Source organism: Lissotriton helveticus, chromosome 1_1, assembly GCF_964261635.1.
Source record: "Lissotriton helveticus chromosome 1_1, aLisHel1.1, whole genome shotgun sequence".
Classification (NCBI taxonomy): domain Eukaryota; kingdom Metazoa; phylum Chordata; class Amphibia; order Caudata; family Salamandridae; genus Lissotriton; species Lissotriton helveticus.
In genome coordinates, this window is record NC_136057.1 from 808,736,868 (window position 1) to 808,752,799 (window position 15,932).

Here is a 15,932-nt window from a genome sequence, read left to right on the forward strand (position 1 = left end):
TTTGTAATTAACTTTCAAACAGATGGTGCTCCGGCTTGTTCACGCAAGGGAAATGCTGTGTGTGGCTTTCCTCGTTCAGAACTAGGGATGTACTGCCACCTTGTGACCTTTAACAACAACTTGCCAAAACCACAAGCATTAAATAAAGTGTTTTATTTGACCCGGGTCACGTATATCAAAAGAACTGCAATGGCTGTTATTACACCTCAGCAAGGGAGAATGTCTCTTATTCTCTTCCCCTTTCTATGTTCCACTTACGCCGTGTGTACTATCCTCCTAACCCATCTGCCTCCAGCTACCCTATTTGCAGCTACTAGTTCCTGAGGGAGAATGTTTTTTTCATCCACCGGTGACCACGGTATCAGCCAGAACCCATACAGCCTCTCCTATGATGCTACCAGGCAGCCGCTTTAACTCACTCCCAGTTCCATTGGCTACTGGTGGGGTGAGGGTTATAATAGAGAAAACATTATCCATGCTATCAAGGCTGCCGGGAGAATTGTGGGTGGCATAATTAGTTCGGACTGGACTGTTCCCATGGGGCAACAGGGTCAGAGCTGATTTGCATATCGCCATTGTCTAACCCAGGGTGGTGTGGAGTGCAAAAAAACGATGGATTTGGGCCCAGATCTTTTGACTGGGGGAGCGTGTGACATTGATCCACATTCAGTCCATCACTTGTTGTTTTTGCAATTGCCGCCCTAAGTGCGCTGGGGATGCCCAGACGTGGGTCCCAGGCACTCCACACCACTTGGAGTCAAGCTAGCCAGGCTGAAGAGAGGTGTTACCTCGAAACCGGTCCGGTCCTCGGATGCTTGATTCCGTTCTGGGAAGGACATGGCTTTTGTAGTTCGGACTGGACTGTTCCCATGGGGCAACAGGGTCAGAGCTGATTTGCATATCGCCATTGTCTAACCCAGGGTGGTGTGGAGTGCAAAAAAACGATGGATTTGGGCCCAGATCTTTTGACTGGGGGAGTGTGTGACATTGATCCACATTCAGTCCATCACTTGTTGTTTTTGCAATTGCCGCCCTAAGTGCGCTGGGGATGCCCAGACGTGGGTCCCAGGCACTCCACACCACTTGGAGTCAAGCTAGCCGGGCTGAAGAGAGGTGTTACCTCGAAACCGGTCCGGTCCTCGGATGCTTGATTCCGTTCTGGGAAGGACATGGCTTTTGTAGTTCGGACTGGACTGTTCCCATGGGGCAACAGGGTCAGAGCTGATTTGCATATCGCCATTGTCTAACCCAGGGTGGTGTGGAGTGCAAAAAAACGATGGATTTGGGCCCAGATCTTTTGACTGGGGGAGTGTGTGACATTGATCCACATTCAGTCCATCACTTGTTGTTTTTGCAATTGGCATAATTAGCAGGCATGTACTGCTCTCATAGGGGGCAGGTGCGCAGGCTAGCGTTGTCCGTTCTTACACAGAGGAGGGTTGAAGGTGGATTTTGGTTGCACAAATTCAGTAGTGGGATACCTGGTATCCCCAGAGGTCGCCCGGTTTGGCAGCCCTACTCTGTGCAGGGAGCAGGATTACGTGGGGGTGCCCTGGCATAGTACATAACCGCTTCAGCACATTGATGTTCCTGGCCCATGATGGTATGTGTCGTGTGCTCAGAGTGAAGTGAGGTGTTTGATGGTGCCAGGGATGGCAGGGCCACCCTCACTTCTTGACCACTGAAGCGTGGTCGTTGCCTGTGGTTAGCTGAATGCGTGCTTGCAAGAAGCTGTCTGTTTGTGAGCAGCCAGCAGATTCCCTCGCTCCAGCGTCGCTTTCACTGGTTCTCTCCCGGGCTCACCTGCGGGAAGGTGTCTGGGCACGTCCACCGCAGTCTTTCAGGATGAGTCAAAAGAAGGCAGAGCAGGTGATACCAGATCGACGTGCTCAGGAAAGCTTGTTTACTGGCGTCCTAGATTGGCATGGCTGCCTATGCACTGATCGTGGCAGCTTTGTTTGTGGTTTCCTGCTTATGTGCATTTGAAGTAGTGGTCCTTAACCTTTTGATTTATGTGGACTACCACTTAATCATTGCTGCATCCCGTGTACCAGGAAGATAGTGATATTGATATAGGAAGAAGGGAACCCCCACTAAGTTTTTACTTGAGGCTTGGTATCGCGGCCTAAGCGTTTTCGATGATTTGAACTGCAAAGCAGTACAAAAGTATACAGAAACATTTATGTAACACACAAATATTGAAATATGACTTTAATTCACAAAAAACACAAATGCTGGACTTCGGTGAAGTTGCAAAAATGTGTACTTAGCATAAGTTCGCCAGAAGTGTCCACTTGAAAACATTTCATTAGACAATTTATACTTTAAGCAGGGGAATCTTCTCACGAAATATAACTTTCATGAGAGCTTTTCTCCAGGGGAAAAAACTACTATTGGCGTTTAACACATTTGAAGTAGAAGTAAGCAATATCTAACAATTATACCCACACATATAACTACTGCCAATAGTTAAGCTGTCAGTTTACTATTTGATATTTAGATATGTTTACATTTCACTTATTGTTTCTGTTGGATTTTAGAGGGCTTATATTCCTTAAACTGTATAGGCGTATAAAGGTATGCTTAAAACATTCACAAGCTAATTCCAAGACCGTTTCCCTGTGTCAGAATGACTAACAGAGGGAAAGAGTCATGATGTATGCATACATACCATTTTTGCCGTTGGCTAAGTTGCAGTTAAATTTCATGTCCATAATGTATGCAAAGGAGGCATAAATCACACACCTGTGTTCCACATGGATATATGCAAGTGGGCACGTCCAAGCCAGTATGATAGAATTGGCCTAAAACATTGACCTCTTCTAAATCTAGTGGTGCACACATAAATAAACATAGCTAATAATGTGAAGTGTACAAAAGTGAACAATCTACGCATGGGCATCCGCAGAAATGTTTCCGGGGGGGGGGGGCAACATTTTTACTTCATCACCATCCTCCGACATGATTGAGCACAAGTATTAAATACATTTAAAAAAAATCTAATAAGTCAAAGAGTTTAAATAAACAAAGAACCCCATAGGGGGAAGAGAAAAATCTTGTGAGGCGCCACAGCAGACGACCTGGCAACTACAATAAAACAGAGGGAAAAACAAAAAATGACCGGAAAAAAACAGAAAAATTCTAAATTAGGTTGATGTGGTTCTTGAGCATGGATACTCATAAACTTTCTCTCTGGGCCAAATTTACAGTGTAGTTTGTGGCCGAGGGCCGCACCGGTGGGGGCGGGGTCATTGGGGGAGGGGGGTGGGGCTAAAGCAACAAAAAAAAATTTGACCATGAGGTTCAACACATGCGCCTGCCGCGGACGCCTTCATCCACTGAGCCATCAGACCTGGCATACACACATCTTTCTCTCTCTCTCTCTCTCTCTCTCTCTCTCTCTCTCTCTCTCTCTCCCTGTCTCCCTCCCTCTCTCTCTATCTGTCTCCCTCCCTCTCTCTATCTGTCTCCCTCCCTCTCTCTCTCGCTTTCTCCCTCCCTCTCTCTCTCGCTTTCTCCCTCCCTCTCTCTCTTTCTCCCTCCCTCTCTCTCTGACTCACTCACTCTGTCAGTCTCTATGTCTCCCTCTCTCTTTTATCTCCCTTCCTCTCCTTCTCTCTGTCTCCCTCTCTTTTCTGTTATGTTATGTTAATTTAGTCTTTTATAGCGCGCGGCTACTCCGATAGAGTGTCCCGGCGCTTTTATTGACAGCCTGTAACAGACGAACACAACACAATAAGATAAAAAAGACAAAACCCAGCAGAAAAAAGAAGAGCACACTAAAGGGCAAAGAGCCAAGTTTTAAGGCCCTTCCTAAAAGTCAGCAAATTAGAGGTGATGCGTAATGCCAAAGGCAGAGTATTCCAAAGCTGTGGTGCCCGCAGCCTAAAAGAGCGGCCTCCAATGCGAGCCTTTTTTACTCGAGGAACCACAGCAAGGAACAGTGATTCAGATCTCAGAGATCGGGCCGGATGATAAAAGGCAAGCCTCCTTTCGAGATATTTAGCTCCCGAGGCGTGAAGAGCCTTGTGTGCCAAGGTCAGTGCCTTAAAAACTATCCGCTTCCGGATAGGCAGCCAATGAAGTGACTGCAAAAGGCCGGAGACTCTGGCTCACCTGTGAAGGCCAAAAATGGCCCGCGCTGCCGTGTTCTGGACCACCTGCAGCCGTTGTAAGAGATACTCCGGCAGGCCAAGGTATAGGAAGTTGGAATAGTCCAATCTTGATCCAATTAAGGCCTGCACCGTGGTCTTCCTGTGATCTTCTGAGAGCAAAGGAAGAAACTTCCGGAGCATCCTGAGGAGGCCAAAACAGGTACCCGTGAGAGCAAGGATCTGAGATCTTAAAGTCAGGCCATTATCAATCTTGATCCCCAAGTTCTTTGCTAGCTGGGACGAGCGCGCTGGAGGAAACATATTAGCAGGCCACCATTCCTGCTAATATGGTATTCTAATATTCTATAATAATATAATATAATATAATATTCATTCTCTCTCTCTCTCTCTGCTTCCCTCCTCCCTCTCCGTCTCCTTCCCTCTCTCTCTGTCTCCCTCCATCTCTCTCCCTCTCCCTCCGTCTCCCTCCCTCTGTCTGTCTACATCCCTCTGTCGCCCTCTGTCTGTCTCCCTCTGTCTTTCTCTGTCTGTCTCCCTCCGTCAGTCTGTTGCTCTCTGTCTATAGCCCTCTATCTGTCTCCCTCCCTCTGTCTCTCTCTCTGCCTCCCTCCATCTCTCTCTGTCACCCTCCCTTTCTCCCTGTCTCCCTCCCTCTGTCTGTTGCCCTCTCTCTCTATCTCCCGCTCTTTCCCTCCCTCTCTGTCTCCCGCCCTCTGTCTGTCTCCCTCCCTCTATCTCCCTCTAAATGTCTCCCTCCCTCTGTCGCACCCTTCCCTCTGTCTGCATCCCTCTGTCTGTCGCCCTCTGTCTGTATCCCTCTGTCTGTCGCCCTCTGTCTCCCTCCCTCTGTCTCACTCCCTTTCTCTCTCTCCCTCTGTCTCCCGCCCTATCTGTCTCCCTCACTCTCTGTCTCCCTCTGTCTCCTGCCCTATCGGTCTCCCTCTCCCTCCCTCGGTCTCCCTCCCTGTCTCTCTCCTTGTCTCCCTCCCTTGGTTTCCCTCCCTCTGTCACCCTCTGTCTCTCACCCTCTGTCTGTCACCCTCTGTCAACTCACCCCAGCTTCCCAGGCCCACACACAGCCGCATCCCAGTACTTCACAGGTCTTAGACTTTAATGAGGCTTTGATGTGAATTACCCAGCCCCCATAGAGCAGAATGTCTGGCCGCGCTGCTGCGATGGTGTTTTTCTGACACTCTTTTATTTTTATTTTTTTAAAACACAGGTAGGATGTCTGCAAGGCACATTAAAGGCAGACAGCCCATTGTCATTCTTCATGTGATGATCAGCAGCAGACAGAATGACAATGGGCCTGTCCACAGTCTGCTCGAGGTCGGGGAGGGGCTCCTGCAGCCTCTAGAGTTCAAAGAGAAGTGCGAGAGGCCCCAAGTGAGAGAACGTTTAAACTCCTTGGGCTTCTCGCAGGGGATCAGCACAGCCTGCTGTAATTGTGAAAATTAAGGGGACCAAAGGCGTCTGTAAAAGGAATGTTGACGGCCTCCGTGTGCGCTGCCCGAGTGATAATACCACATTGTCACTGGGCCAGCACCGGACGGACCGAAGATCCAGGGGGGCACCCCCTTGCCTCCCCCTGCTTACACCCATGACTCTACGGCCTTAAGAATAAAACGTATGCTTGAAAGATTTACGAACACTGCAAGGAGGTTTGTTTACTAGTTATAACAAATTATAAAAGTAGGCGCTTCCAACAGAAGATAGAAACAGGTGTAAGAGATAGCCAGCCAGGGCATGCGCCAACTGTCACCACAGAGATTAACTGACATAGTGCAGTCTATTCTAGAATCTTGGGGTACAAAGATTCTAATGTTCTTGTTCCTTCTCCAGGGAAAGTCGGGAGTGACCGATACCGCAAATTCCCTCTACAATTCTTGTAAGATGGTGAGGTGCACAGTTTCAATCACAAAAGCCAATCAGTGCATGGTCTCAAGTCATGCTGCTGTTTGCCCTGCTACACTCTAGGCAGCGCCAGCTTCTGCTGTGGCATGAGAAGGTTTATGACAGGGTTCTTTTAAATAAGTCCAGGCATGCCATTATATATATATATATATATATATATATATATATATATATATGTAGAAAAAAGGTTGCCCCAGTAAGAAGCCACACACAGCGAGGTTAAAGCACTCCGCTCAGCATGTGGCAGTAAGGTTAGCAGAGCGCACACAATCCAAGCGCCAAACGCGTTTCAAGCTCCTGCGAGCCCTTGATCACTGGCAATATGGAGGCATGAGACTGAACTAGAACAGCTGATTTTATTAAATCTTGAGTCCCGCCCCAGTGGGCGTGTGCAAATGGCATGCTGGTCGCAGTAGTCCCAATAATATTCACCACATCGGACTCTAAAATGAAGTTCTTAACCCAAGTGGATACTGTCTCTGCCCCACAGTTATGATAAAAATCCATGTATGGTGGAATGGATGCAAACTGTTCGCCGCTGCCAATATCTCTGCGAGCGAGGCCCCCGCTGTCCCAGCGTGTGCTCGGGTTTCCCAGCACACAGGATCCGCTCACGAGCGTCGGGGCTTCTCGCGGCCGGACCAGCCGCTGATATGTAGAAAAAAGGTTGCCCCAGTAAGAAGCCACACACAGCGAGGTTGCAGCACTCCGCTCAGCAGGTGGCAGTAAGGTTAGCAGAGCGCACACAATCCAAGCGCCAAACGCGTTTCAAGCTCCTGCGAGCCCTTGATCACTGGCAATATGGAGGCACGAGACTGAACTGAGAACATATGATTTTATTAAATATTGAGTCCCGCCCCAGTGGGCGTGTGCAAATGGCATGCTGGTCGCAGTAGTCCCAATAATATTCACAACATCGGACTCTAAAATGAAGTTCTTAACCCAAGTGGATACTGTCTCTGCCCCACAGTTATGATAAAAATCCATGTATGGTGGAATGGATGCAAACTGTTCGCCGCTGCCAATATCTCTGCGAGCGAGGCCCCCGCTGTCCCAGCGTGCGCTCGGGTTTCCCAGCACACAGGATCCGCTCACGAGCGTCGGGGCTTCTCGCGGCCGGACCAGCCACTGATATGTAGAAAAAAGGTTGCCCCAGTAAGAAGCCACACACAGCGAGGTTACAGCACTCCGCTCAGCAGGTGGCAGTAAGGTTAGCAGAGCGCACACAATCCAAGCGCCAAACGCGTTTCAAGCTCCTGCGAGCCCTTGATCACTGGCAATATGGAGGCACGAGACTGAACTGAGAACAGCTGATTTTATTAAATCTTGAGTCCCGCCCCAGTGGGCGTGTGCAAATGGCATGCTGGTCGCAGTAGTCCCAATAATATTCACCACATCGGACTCTAAAATGAAGTTCGTAACCCAAGTGGATGCTGTCTCTGCCCCACAGTTAGGATAAAAATCCATGTATGGTGGAATGGATGCAAATTGTTCGCCGCTGCCAATATCTCTGCGAGCGAGGCCCCCGCTGTCCCAGCGTGTGCTCGGGTTTCCCAGCACACAGGATCCGCTCATGAGCGTCGGGGCTTCTCGCGGCCGGACCAGCCGCTAATAAGTAGAAAAAAGGTTGCCCCAGTAAGAAGCCACACACAGCGAGGTTACAGCACTCCGCTCAGCAGGTGGCAGTAAGGTTAGCAGAGCGCACATAATCCAAGCTCCGAACGCGTTTCAAGCTCCTGCGAGCCCTTGATCACTGGCAATATGGAGGCACGAGACTGAACTGAGAACAGCTGGTTTTATTAAATCTTGAGTCCCGCCCCAGTGGGCGTGTGCAAATGGCATGCTGGTCGCAGTAGTCCCAATAATATTCACAACATCGGACTCTAAAATGAAGTTCTTAACCCAAGTGGATACTGTCTCTGCCCCACAGTAATGATAAAAATCCATGTATGGTGGAATGGATGCAAACTGTTCGCCGCTGCCAATATCTCTGCGAGTGAGGCCCCCACTGTCCCAGCGTGTGCTCGCGTTTCCCAGCACACAGGATCCGCTCACGAGCGTCGGGGCTTCTCGCGGCCGGACCAGCCGCTGATATGTAGAAAAAAGGTTGCCCCAGTAAGAAGCCACACACAGCGAGGTTACAGCACTCCGCTCAGCAGGTGGCAGTAAGGTTAGCAGAGCGCACACAATCCAAGCGCCAAGCGCGTTTCAAGCTCCTGCGAACCCTGGATCACTGGCAATATGGAGGCACGAGACTGAACTGAGAACAGCTGATTTTATTAAATCTTGAGTCCCGCCCCAGTGGGCGTGTGCAAATGGCATGCTAGTCGCAGTAGTCCCAATAATATTTACCACATCGGACTCTAAAATGAAGTTCTTAACCCAAGTGGATACTGTCTCTGCCCCACAGGTTGCCCCAGTAAGAAGCCACACACAGCGAGGTTACAGCACTCCGCTCAGCATGTGGCAGTAAGGTTAGCAGAGCGCACACAATCCAAGCGCCAAACGCGTTTCAAGCTCCTGCGAGCCCTTGATCACTGGAAATATGGAGGCACGAGACTGAACTGAGAACAGCTGATTTTATTAAATCTTGAGTCCCGCCCCAGTGGGCGTGTGCAAATGGCATACTGGTCGCAGTAGTCCCAATAATATTCACCACATCGGACTCTAAAATGAAGTTCTTAACCCAAGTGGATACTGTCTCTGCCCCACAGTTATGATAAAAATCCATGTATGGTGGAATGGATGCAAACTGTTCGCCGCTGCCAATATCTCTGCGAGCGAGGCCCCCGCTGTCCCAGCGTGTGCTCGGGTTTCCCAGCACACAGGATGCGCTCACAAGCGTCGGGGCTTCTCGCGGCCAGACCAGCCGCTGATATGTAGAAAAAAGGTTGCCCCAGTAAGAAGCCACACACAGCGAGGTTACAGCACAATATATATTCAGGACAACCACTATATATTCAACTTTCCAGTAACTTAATAATATGTAAATTTATCTTTGTGGATGCCCAGAAACTCTAACATGAATTCTGCCCTCCAAACTGACCACGGGCTCTCCTTGTCACAAACACAACTTAGCTACTAAAATTGCAAATACTGCAATAAAGATACAGCTTTGGCATAATACTGATTTTTATTTCCCACTTGATGTTTATAGTGGTGAGATTCTAATGCTGACAGATTCTTTCTTGGACACCTTAGAATTTTGCTTTGCGCCAATATTGATGCGGAGCTTGTGGTGTAGAAGGGACACATTTATTGCCCACAGAGCAAGCAAAGGAAATGGGCCCCCTTCGTCCAACGTGGTTAGGTGGGCCCATGAGCCCGGGTGCCACTGCCCCTCCTGCATAATTGATGGGGTGGTGCTCTTCTATTTTAAATCATACCTAGACATTCATAATACAATACTTCCCATACTCCTAAATGCTTTTGTGAATCAGCTCTAGCATTTTGGTCACTATGATCTATTTTATTTATAAACATGAAGCTGAAAGTGAATATTGGGTACAATAGCTCACAGAAGGACTGTGATGCACCAAATTACAGTTTACAGCTTTTTCTCTCTTGTTCTGCTCTTTCATTACATCTATCCGACGCTTTAGAATTAGTTATTGTGTCCATAGCCGACACCACTATTGCATTCTCTCTTCTACCCCAAAAAGAACCATTCCTTTTGTGTACCCTTAATGATTGTAATGCTAAAACATGGTCCAGGAATATGAAAACCTTCATTGTCAATCTACAGAAAACAAGCATTGGCATAGCCAATAGGTCTCGCTTTTGGGACCTTATAAGTATTTAGTTATGCAGCACAATATCCTTGGTGCAATAACATCAACTGTTGCATGGCTAAATACTTAAAATGTACCAAAGGCGAGACCTACTGGCTATGCCAATGCTTGTTTCAATTTGTATGTGAATCTCAACACCATTTTGAATGCGCTCTTGAGTCATTGGACTGTGATCAATGCACTTGCATCCAGTTGAGTGTGCACCATGTGTGCAATCTGTGTACATGACGATTTAAATTTGATTATTCTGGGTTTTCGTATTCTGTTACCTGCTAATAGTATATGACGAGTTTGTGCTCTAAGCTCTACAGATGTTTGTCTGCTTTACCTTCCAGCTTCACCTAACAGAAACATAGCCTCTATATCTCCTTCACCTATGGGAAGGTCCCCCTTGAAGGTACGGTGTAAACAATGTCTTTCTTTGTTGTGTGCATGGGCAACGTTTATGGCCCAATATGAAGAATGTACAGGAAGCAAACGTGCAGTTCTTGAAAAATAAGTATATTGAACCCAAACTTTAAGAATGTGAAAGACCATCAGACAAAGCAATGGTGAAAGAATTATAGTGTTGAAGCAAAAGAAATAGGCAGCTTACAATGTATATATGGCATTTAGAAAAGCATAAATTCAAGGTTTCATGGAATTTTTGATTAATTCATGATGAATGAAACATGATTTTCCTCGAACTTTATTTTCTAGATTAAACGATTATGCAACATTTTTATCGATACTTTTTAGACCATAAGCTACTGTTTTCTGCTTTTTATAAACTTAGATTTTGATGCTGTTTTTTGTTGCTTTGTGTACACGGTATATTTTTTACCAGTTTTTTCCCCATTCATTTTGCACTTAATTCCACTGTCATGTTTAACCACATGCATTAACTAACAATCAGTGCGCAAGAGTAATAAATCCTGTCACTCGGCTGTTGTCGTTTAATTGGATTCGATATTTTAATGTCTGTGAGCTGGTACATCATGCTTTTCTCCCGGTAATCTGTGCAAGGAAGACTAACGTGGATTGGTGGGGAGTGGACCAGTTATCCCTGCGTCTCTACTGTGATTACCATCTTCAAGAAAGGGACTCAAAATTAGACATCACGCTTGTAATTGAGAAAAATTTGATTGCATCCTTATGTATTGGTCTGACAATAAAGTACATTTTATGCAGACAAAATCCCTTGAGATCGTCTGTATGAGCCTCTGCGAGATGGACACTTTAGAGACCATTATGCTGTCGGGCGGATCGCCACCGCCCAACCGGCGGTGTCAATCCGCCTGACATCTTTCCCCAACCGCCAGCCATTTACCCCCCGCCCTATTAGAATGGCAGGGGTCACAGCAGCAGACGGAAAGACCGCCCACCGCTTTACCGCAGGCAGGCAATCATTACGATTGCCTGCCGTGCGGTCCTGGCCCACCATATTATGATATTTGTGGATTTGTGCCTTTAGATGGCGGTGATGCCGCCATCGAAAGGCATGCGGTCTTTGGTAATGGGGGCATGTTGTGAGCCCCAAGGGTGTTGGGGGGTGCACATGGGGGGTACCTATGGTACCCCCTACATTTGCATGCACAAGGTGGCAGGCACCGCACTCTGCCTGTCATGTTGTGCATGCAAATGCACAACATGCATTTTTTTACATTGCGGCGGGTGCTGCTCACAGCACCGCCCGCCACAATGTAAAAAAAATGCGGGATGCGATCGTTATGGTGGCGGTCTCATCTTGATTGGCATGGCGAGACTGCCGCACCTATGGTGGGCACTCCCGTTTGCTGTTGCGGTGGCATCGTAATGATGCCCTATGTCTTTGAAAACTGTCCCTAGGGACCCACCTGCCTATCTATATATCTGTTCCCTCACTGGTCATCTTAGCTCCACTATCAACTGACAGTACCATATCGGGAATGCCCCATTAGTGCTGTAAGCCAACACCCTGCAAGTCAAATCTTTGTGAAGCCAGGTGATCAACAGGTGCCACCAAAGTACCGCTACCCTCTAAATCTTTCAACCATCTATAAAATATGGAACTCCTGAATTACTCTCCCCACAAGACAGTAGCAATTTATATGGAGAAGGCTCCTTCCAAGGTATCTAAGTTGCTGTCTACACCACTGTGCCTGTAAGAAGGCCGGGTCACCCCTCCTGCTCCTGACGCCGATTCCTGCCTGTAGCTGACCCCGAGCGACCCAGCCGCCGCTGAGCCACCCGCCTGCCTGCACAGATTTCCCACCGCTGCCTCCCTGCGGCCCCGCCCACCACCAGCCCATTCGCCGCCCCGCTCCCGCCACCCAGCTGACCCGCCTCCCGGCTCCTTACTTATGACGCCCCCAGAGCGACCGCGCAGCGGGAGCGCCGAAGGTGCGCCAAAGGTAAGCCCGTCTGCGCCCGTCCGCGCCTGGACCGCGCCCAGTGCCAGACCCCCTGGCCCCCATAGACACCAGCCTACCCGCCGGACCTACGACTCCGCCGAACTCAACGTCCTCAACGCCGGCCGGATCCCTGGATGCTACCGCGCCACCCCGAGACGCACCCATGGACCCTTCAGCTGCCACTCCTGCAAGTTCACCTGCATCCGGGCCTGCAATGCACCAGCACCCACCAAATCGAGCACCAGCAGCAACCACCTGGAGTGCATCCTGCTCAACACTCGCTCCGTCCACAGACACGCCGTCCAACTCTGGAACCTGATCGACACTACATCTCCAGACGTCGCCTTCCTCACGGAAACCTGGATGAACGCCTCCTCAGCCATCGCCATCCCGGACGGGTACAAGATCATCAGGAGGGACTGCGTCAACCAGACCGGAGGAGGCATCGCCATCGTCCACAAGAACACCATCCGCGTCACGACCAACACCGACGACACCCTCACAACTGCCGAACACCTGCACTTCCAGATCCACACCGACCCCAAGACCACCCTCAGAGGCACCCTCATCTACAGACCCCCGGGACCACGCACACAATTCAGCGAAGTCATCGCCGACTTCATCAGCCCGCACGCCCTCCCCTCCGCTGACTACATCCTCCTCGGGGACCTCAACTTTCACCTGGAGAACAACAACGACCGCAACACCAGCACCCTGCTGGACAACCTCGACAACCTCGGTCTCAAGCAGCTGGTGACCTCCCCCACCCACTACGCCAGACACACACTCGACCCCATCTTCTCATCCAGCAAGCACATCGCCTTCAGCCACGCCACCGGACTCCACTGGACGGACCACAGCTGCGTCCACTTCAGCTTCAGAAAGAACACGATCCACCACCACCAGCAGCAGGTCGCACGCAGAAAATGGAACAAGATCACAGCCGACCAGCTCGCCACAGCCCTGAGTCAAGATCCCCCCGCCAGCTCTGCGAACCCCAGCCAGGCCGCCAACAACCTCACGAAGTGGATCAGCAACTGCGCAGACGACCTCGCCCCACTGAGGACCCCGCCCAGCAGACCCGGCAGCAAGAAAGCACCCTGGTTCACCGACAAACTCAAGAGCTCCAAGAAGAACTGCCGTACCCTCGAGCGAGCCTGGCGCAGAGACCCTACACCTGACAACATGACCGCCCTCAAGCTCGCAACCCGAAAACACCACCAACTGATCCATACCACCAAGAGAACCGCATTCAAGGAACGACTGGACAACAACGCACACAACAGCAAGGAACTCTTCAACATCGTCAAAGAGCTCTCCAATCCCAACGCCGGAAACAACGACATCACCCCATCACAAGACCTCTGCAACTCCCTCGCCTCCTACTTCCACAACAAGATCGCAGACATACACAACAGCTTCAGCACACAACCGACGCACCCGATGACCGCACCAACGACCCCCACCACCACCCTCCGCGCCTGGACCCCGATCACCACCGAAGACACCATCCGCACGATGAACTCCATCCACTCCGGATCCCCAACCGACCCCTGCCCTCACCACATCTTCAACAAAGCCGACGCTGTCATCGCACCCCACCTGCGGGACATCATCAACACCTCCTTCGACACCGCCACCTTCCCAGAGAGCTGGAAGCACGCCGAACTCAGCGCTCTACTGAAGAAACCATCAGCAGACCCCACCAAACTCAAAAACTACCGCCCCATCTCGCTCCTCCCGTTTCCAAAGTCATCGAGAAGACCGTCAACAAGCAGCTGGCCGCCTTCCTCGAGACGAACGGATCCCTCGACCTCTCGCAGTCCGGCTTCCGGGCCAACCACAGCACCGAGACCGCCCTCATCGCAGCCACCGATGACATCCGAGCCCTGCTCGACAACGGGGAAACTGCGGCCCTCATCCTCCTGGACCTCTCCGCGGCATTCGACACTGTCTGCCACCGCACCCTAGTGCAACGCCTCAGCAACGTCGGAATCCAAGAAAAGGCACTAGAATGGATCATCTCCTTCCTCGCCGGAAGAACACAGAGAGTCCGCCTCCCCCCGTTCAGATCAGAAGCCACCGAAGTCATCTGTGGCGTCCCTCAAGGCTCCTCGCTCAGCCCCACCCTCTTCAACGTCTACATGAGCCCCCTCGCAGCCGTCGCACCCCAACACAACCTCAACATCATCTCTTACGCCGACGACACCCAGCTGATCCTCTCCCTCACCAACGACCCCGCCACCGCCAGAGCCAACCTACACGAAGGGATGACAGACGTAGCCGAGTGGATGATGAACAGCCGCCTGAAACTGAACTCAGACACGACGGAAGTCCTCATCCTGGGCTCCTCACCCTCCGCATGGGATGACTCCTGGTGGCCCACCGCCCTGGGCCCCGCACCCAAACCCGCAGACCGCGCACGCAACCTGGGCTTCATCCTGGACTCCTCCCTCTCCATGACCAGACAAGTCAACGCCGTCTCCTCGTCGTGCTTCAACATCCTGCGCATGCTACGTAAGATCTTCCGGTGGATCCCCACCGAGACCAGGAAGACGGTCACCCATGCCCTCGTCACCAGCCGCCTGGACTACGGGAACTCCCTCTACGCCGGAACCACAGCCAAACTACAGAAGAGACTCCAGCGGATCCAGAACGCCTCAGCAAGACTCATCCTCGACATCCCCCGACACAGCCACATCTCCGGACACCTGAGAGACCTGCACTGGCTCCCGGTCAACAAGAGAATCACCTTCCGGCTCCTCACCCACGCACACAAAGCCCTACACAACCAAGGGCCAAGATACCTCAACAGCCGCCTCAACTTCTACACCCCCACACGCCAGCTTCGATCGACCAACAACGCCCTCGCCGCCGTCCCCCGCATCCGAAGAGCCACCACTGGAGGAAGGTCCTTTTCCTACCTGGCCGCCAAGACCTGGAACTCCCTCCCTACCCACCTCCGCCTAACCCAAGACCACCTCGCCTTCAGGAAGCAGCTCAAGACCTGGCTGTTCGAGCAGTAGCGGACCCCCCCCTCCACCCCAAGCGCCTTGAGACCCTCCGGGTGAGTAGTGCGCTATACAAATGCTTTGATTGATTGATTCCAACTCTTTAAAAAAACACATTTAAACCGATAAAATTGTTAGGAAGTGCCACACTATAGTCATGAATATGGAACTGCTTAAAAAAATGTATCGGGAAAACATCTCTTCTGATATTGCTCAAGTTATACCCCACGTCCACAGCACCACAGATGTCTTGCAGCCTGGCAAAAAGCCCTATTATCAAAGCTTCTAGTGATCAGAGTGTGGAAATTATTGTGTTAATACCACACATTTTATAATAGTGTCTGAATTACATGTTAATTGACATAACAAATGCTTCTCTCGCTTTCTATAGCTTACTATATTGATCTAATTTAAAAATACCATTTACATTGTTATCCCTTAGTGCAATCACATTGTTTATTTTGAAGCTTAAGAAAGTATGCATTACTTTAAACATTGAAAATACACATAACATGTTGTAATAAACAAACACCTAAATACACAGTATACATTTAATCCAGATAAAAGCCAGTACAGATTAAATGCGAAAAAGCATCCATATATCGCCACAGGAAATGAAACAAAATGGCATTTAATTAGGTGTATGCTAGTGGCATGAATGTTTACATTTTCTGATGAATACTTCTAACCGCAGACTCCTCACTTTTAAATTATCTCTGCGGAGCCAGA

General features: G+C 50.0%; 1 protein-coding gene across 2 annotated transcripts in view; it reads left to right on the forward strand.

The window, feature by feature from the left end:
• The window catches only part of DOCK4 (dedicator of cytokinesis 4), a 1,604,094-nt gene that overhangs the window by 1,558,721 nt on the left and 29,441 nt on the right, over positions 1-15,932 (forward strand). For both annotated transcript variants that reach the window (XM_078674485.1, XM_078674490.1), the window contains one exon: positions 10,156-10,217. In XM_078674485.1, the coding sequence (XP_078530611.1) occupies positions 10,156-10,217 (62 nt within the window). The remainder of the gene's footprint in view (positions 1-10,155; positions 10,218-15,932) is intronic.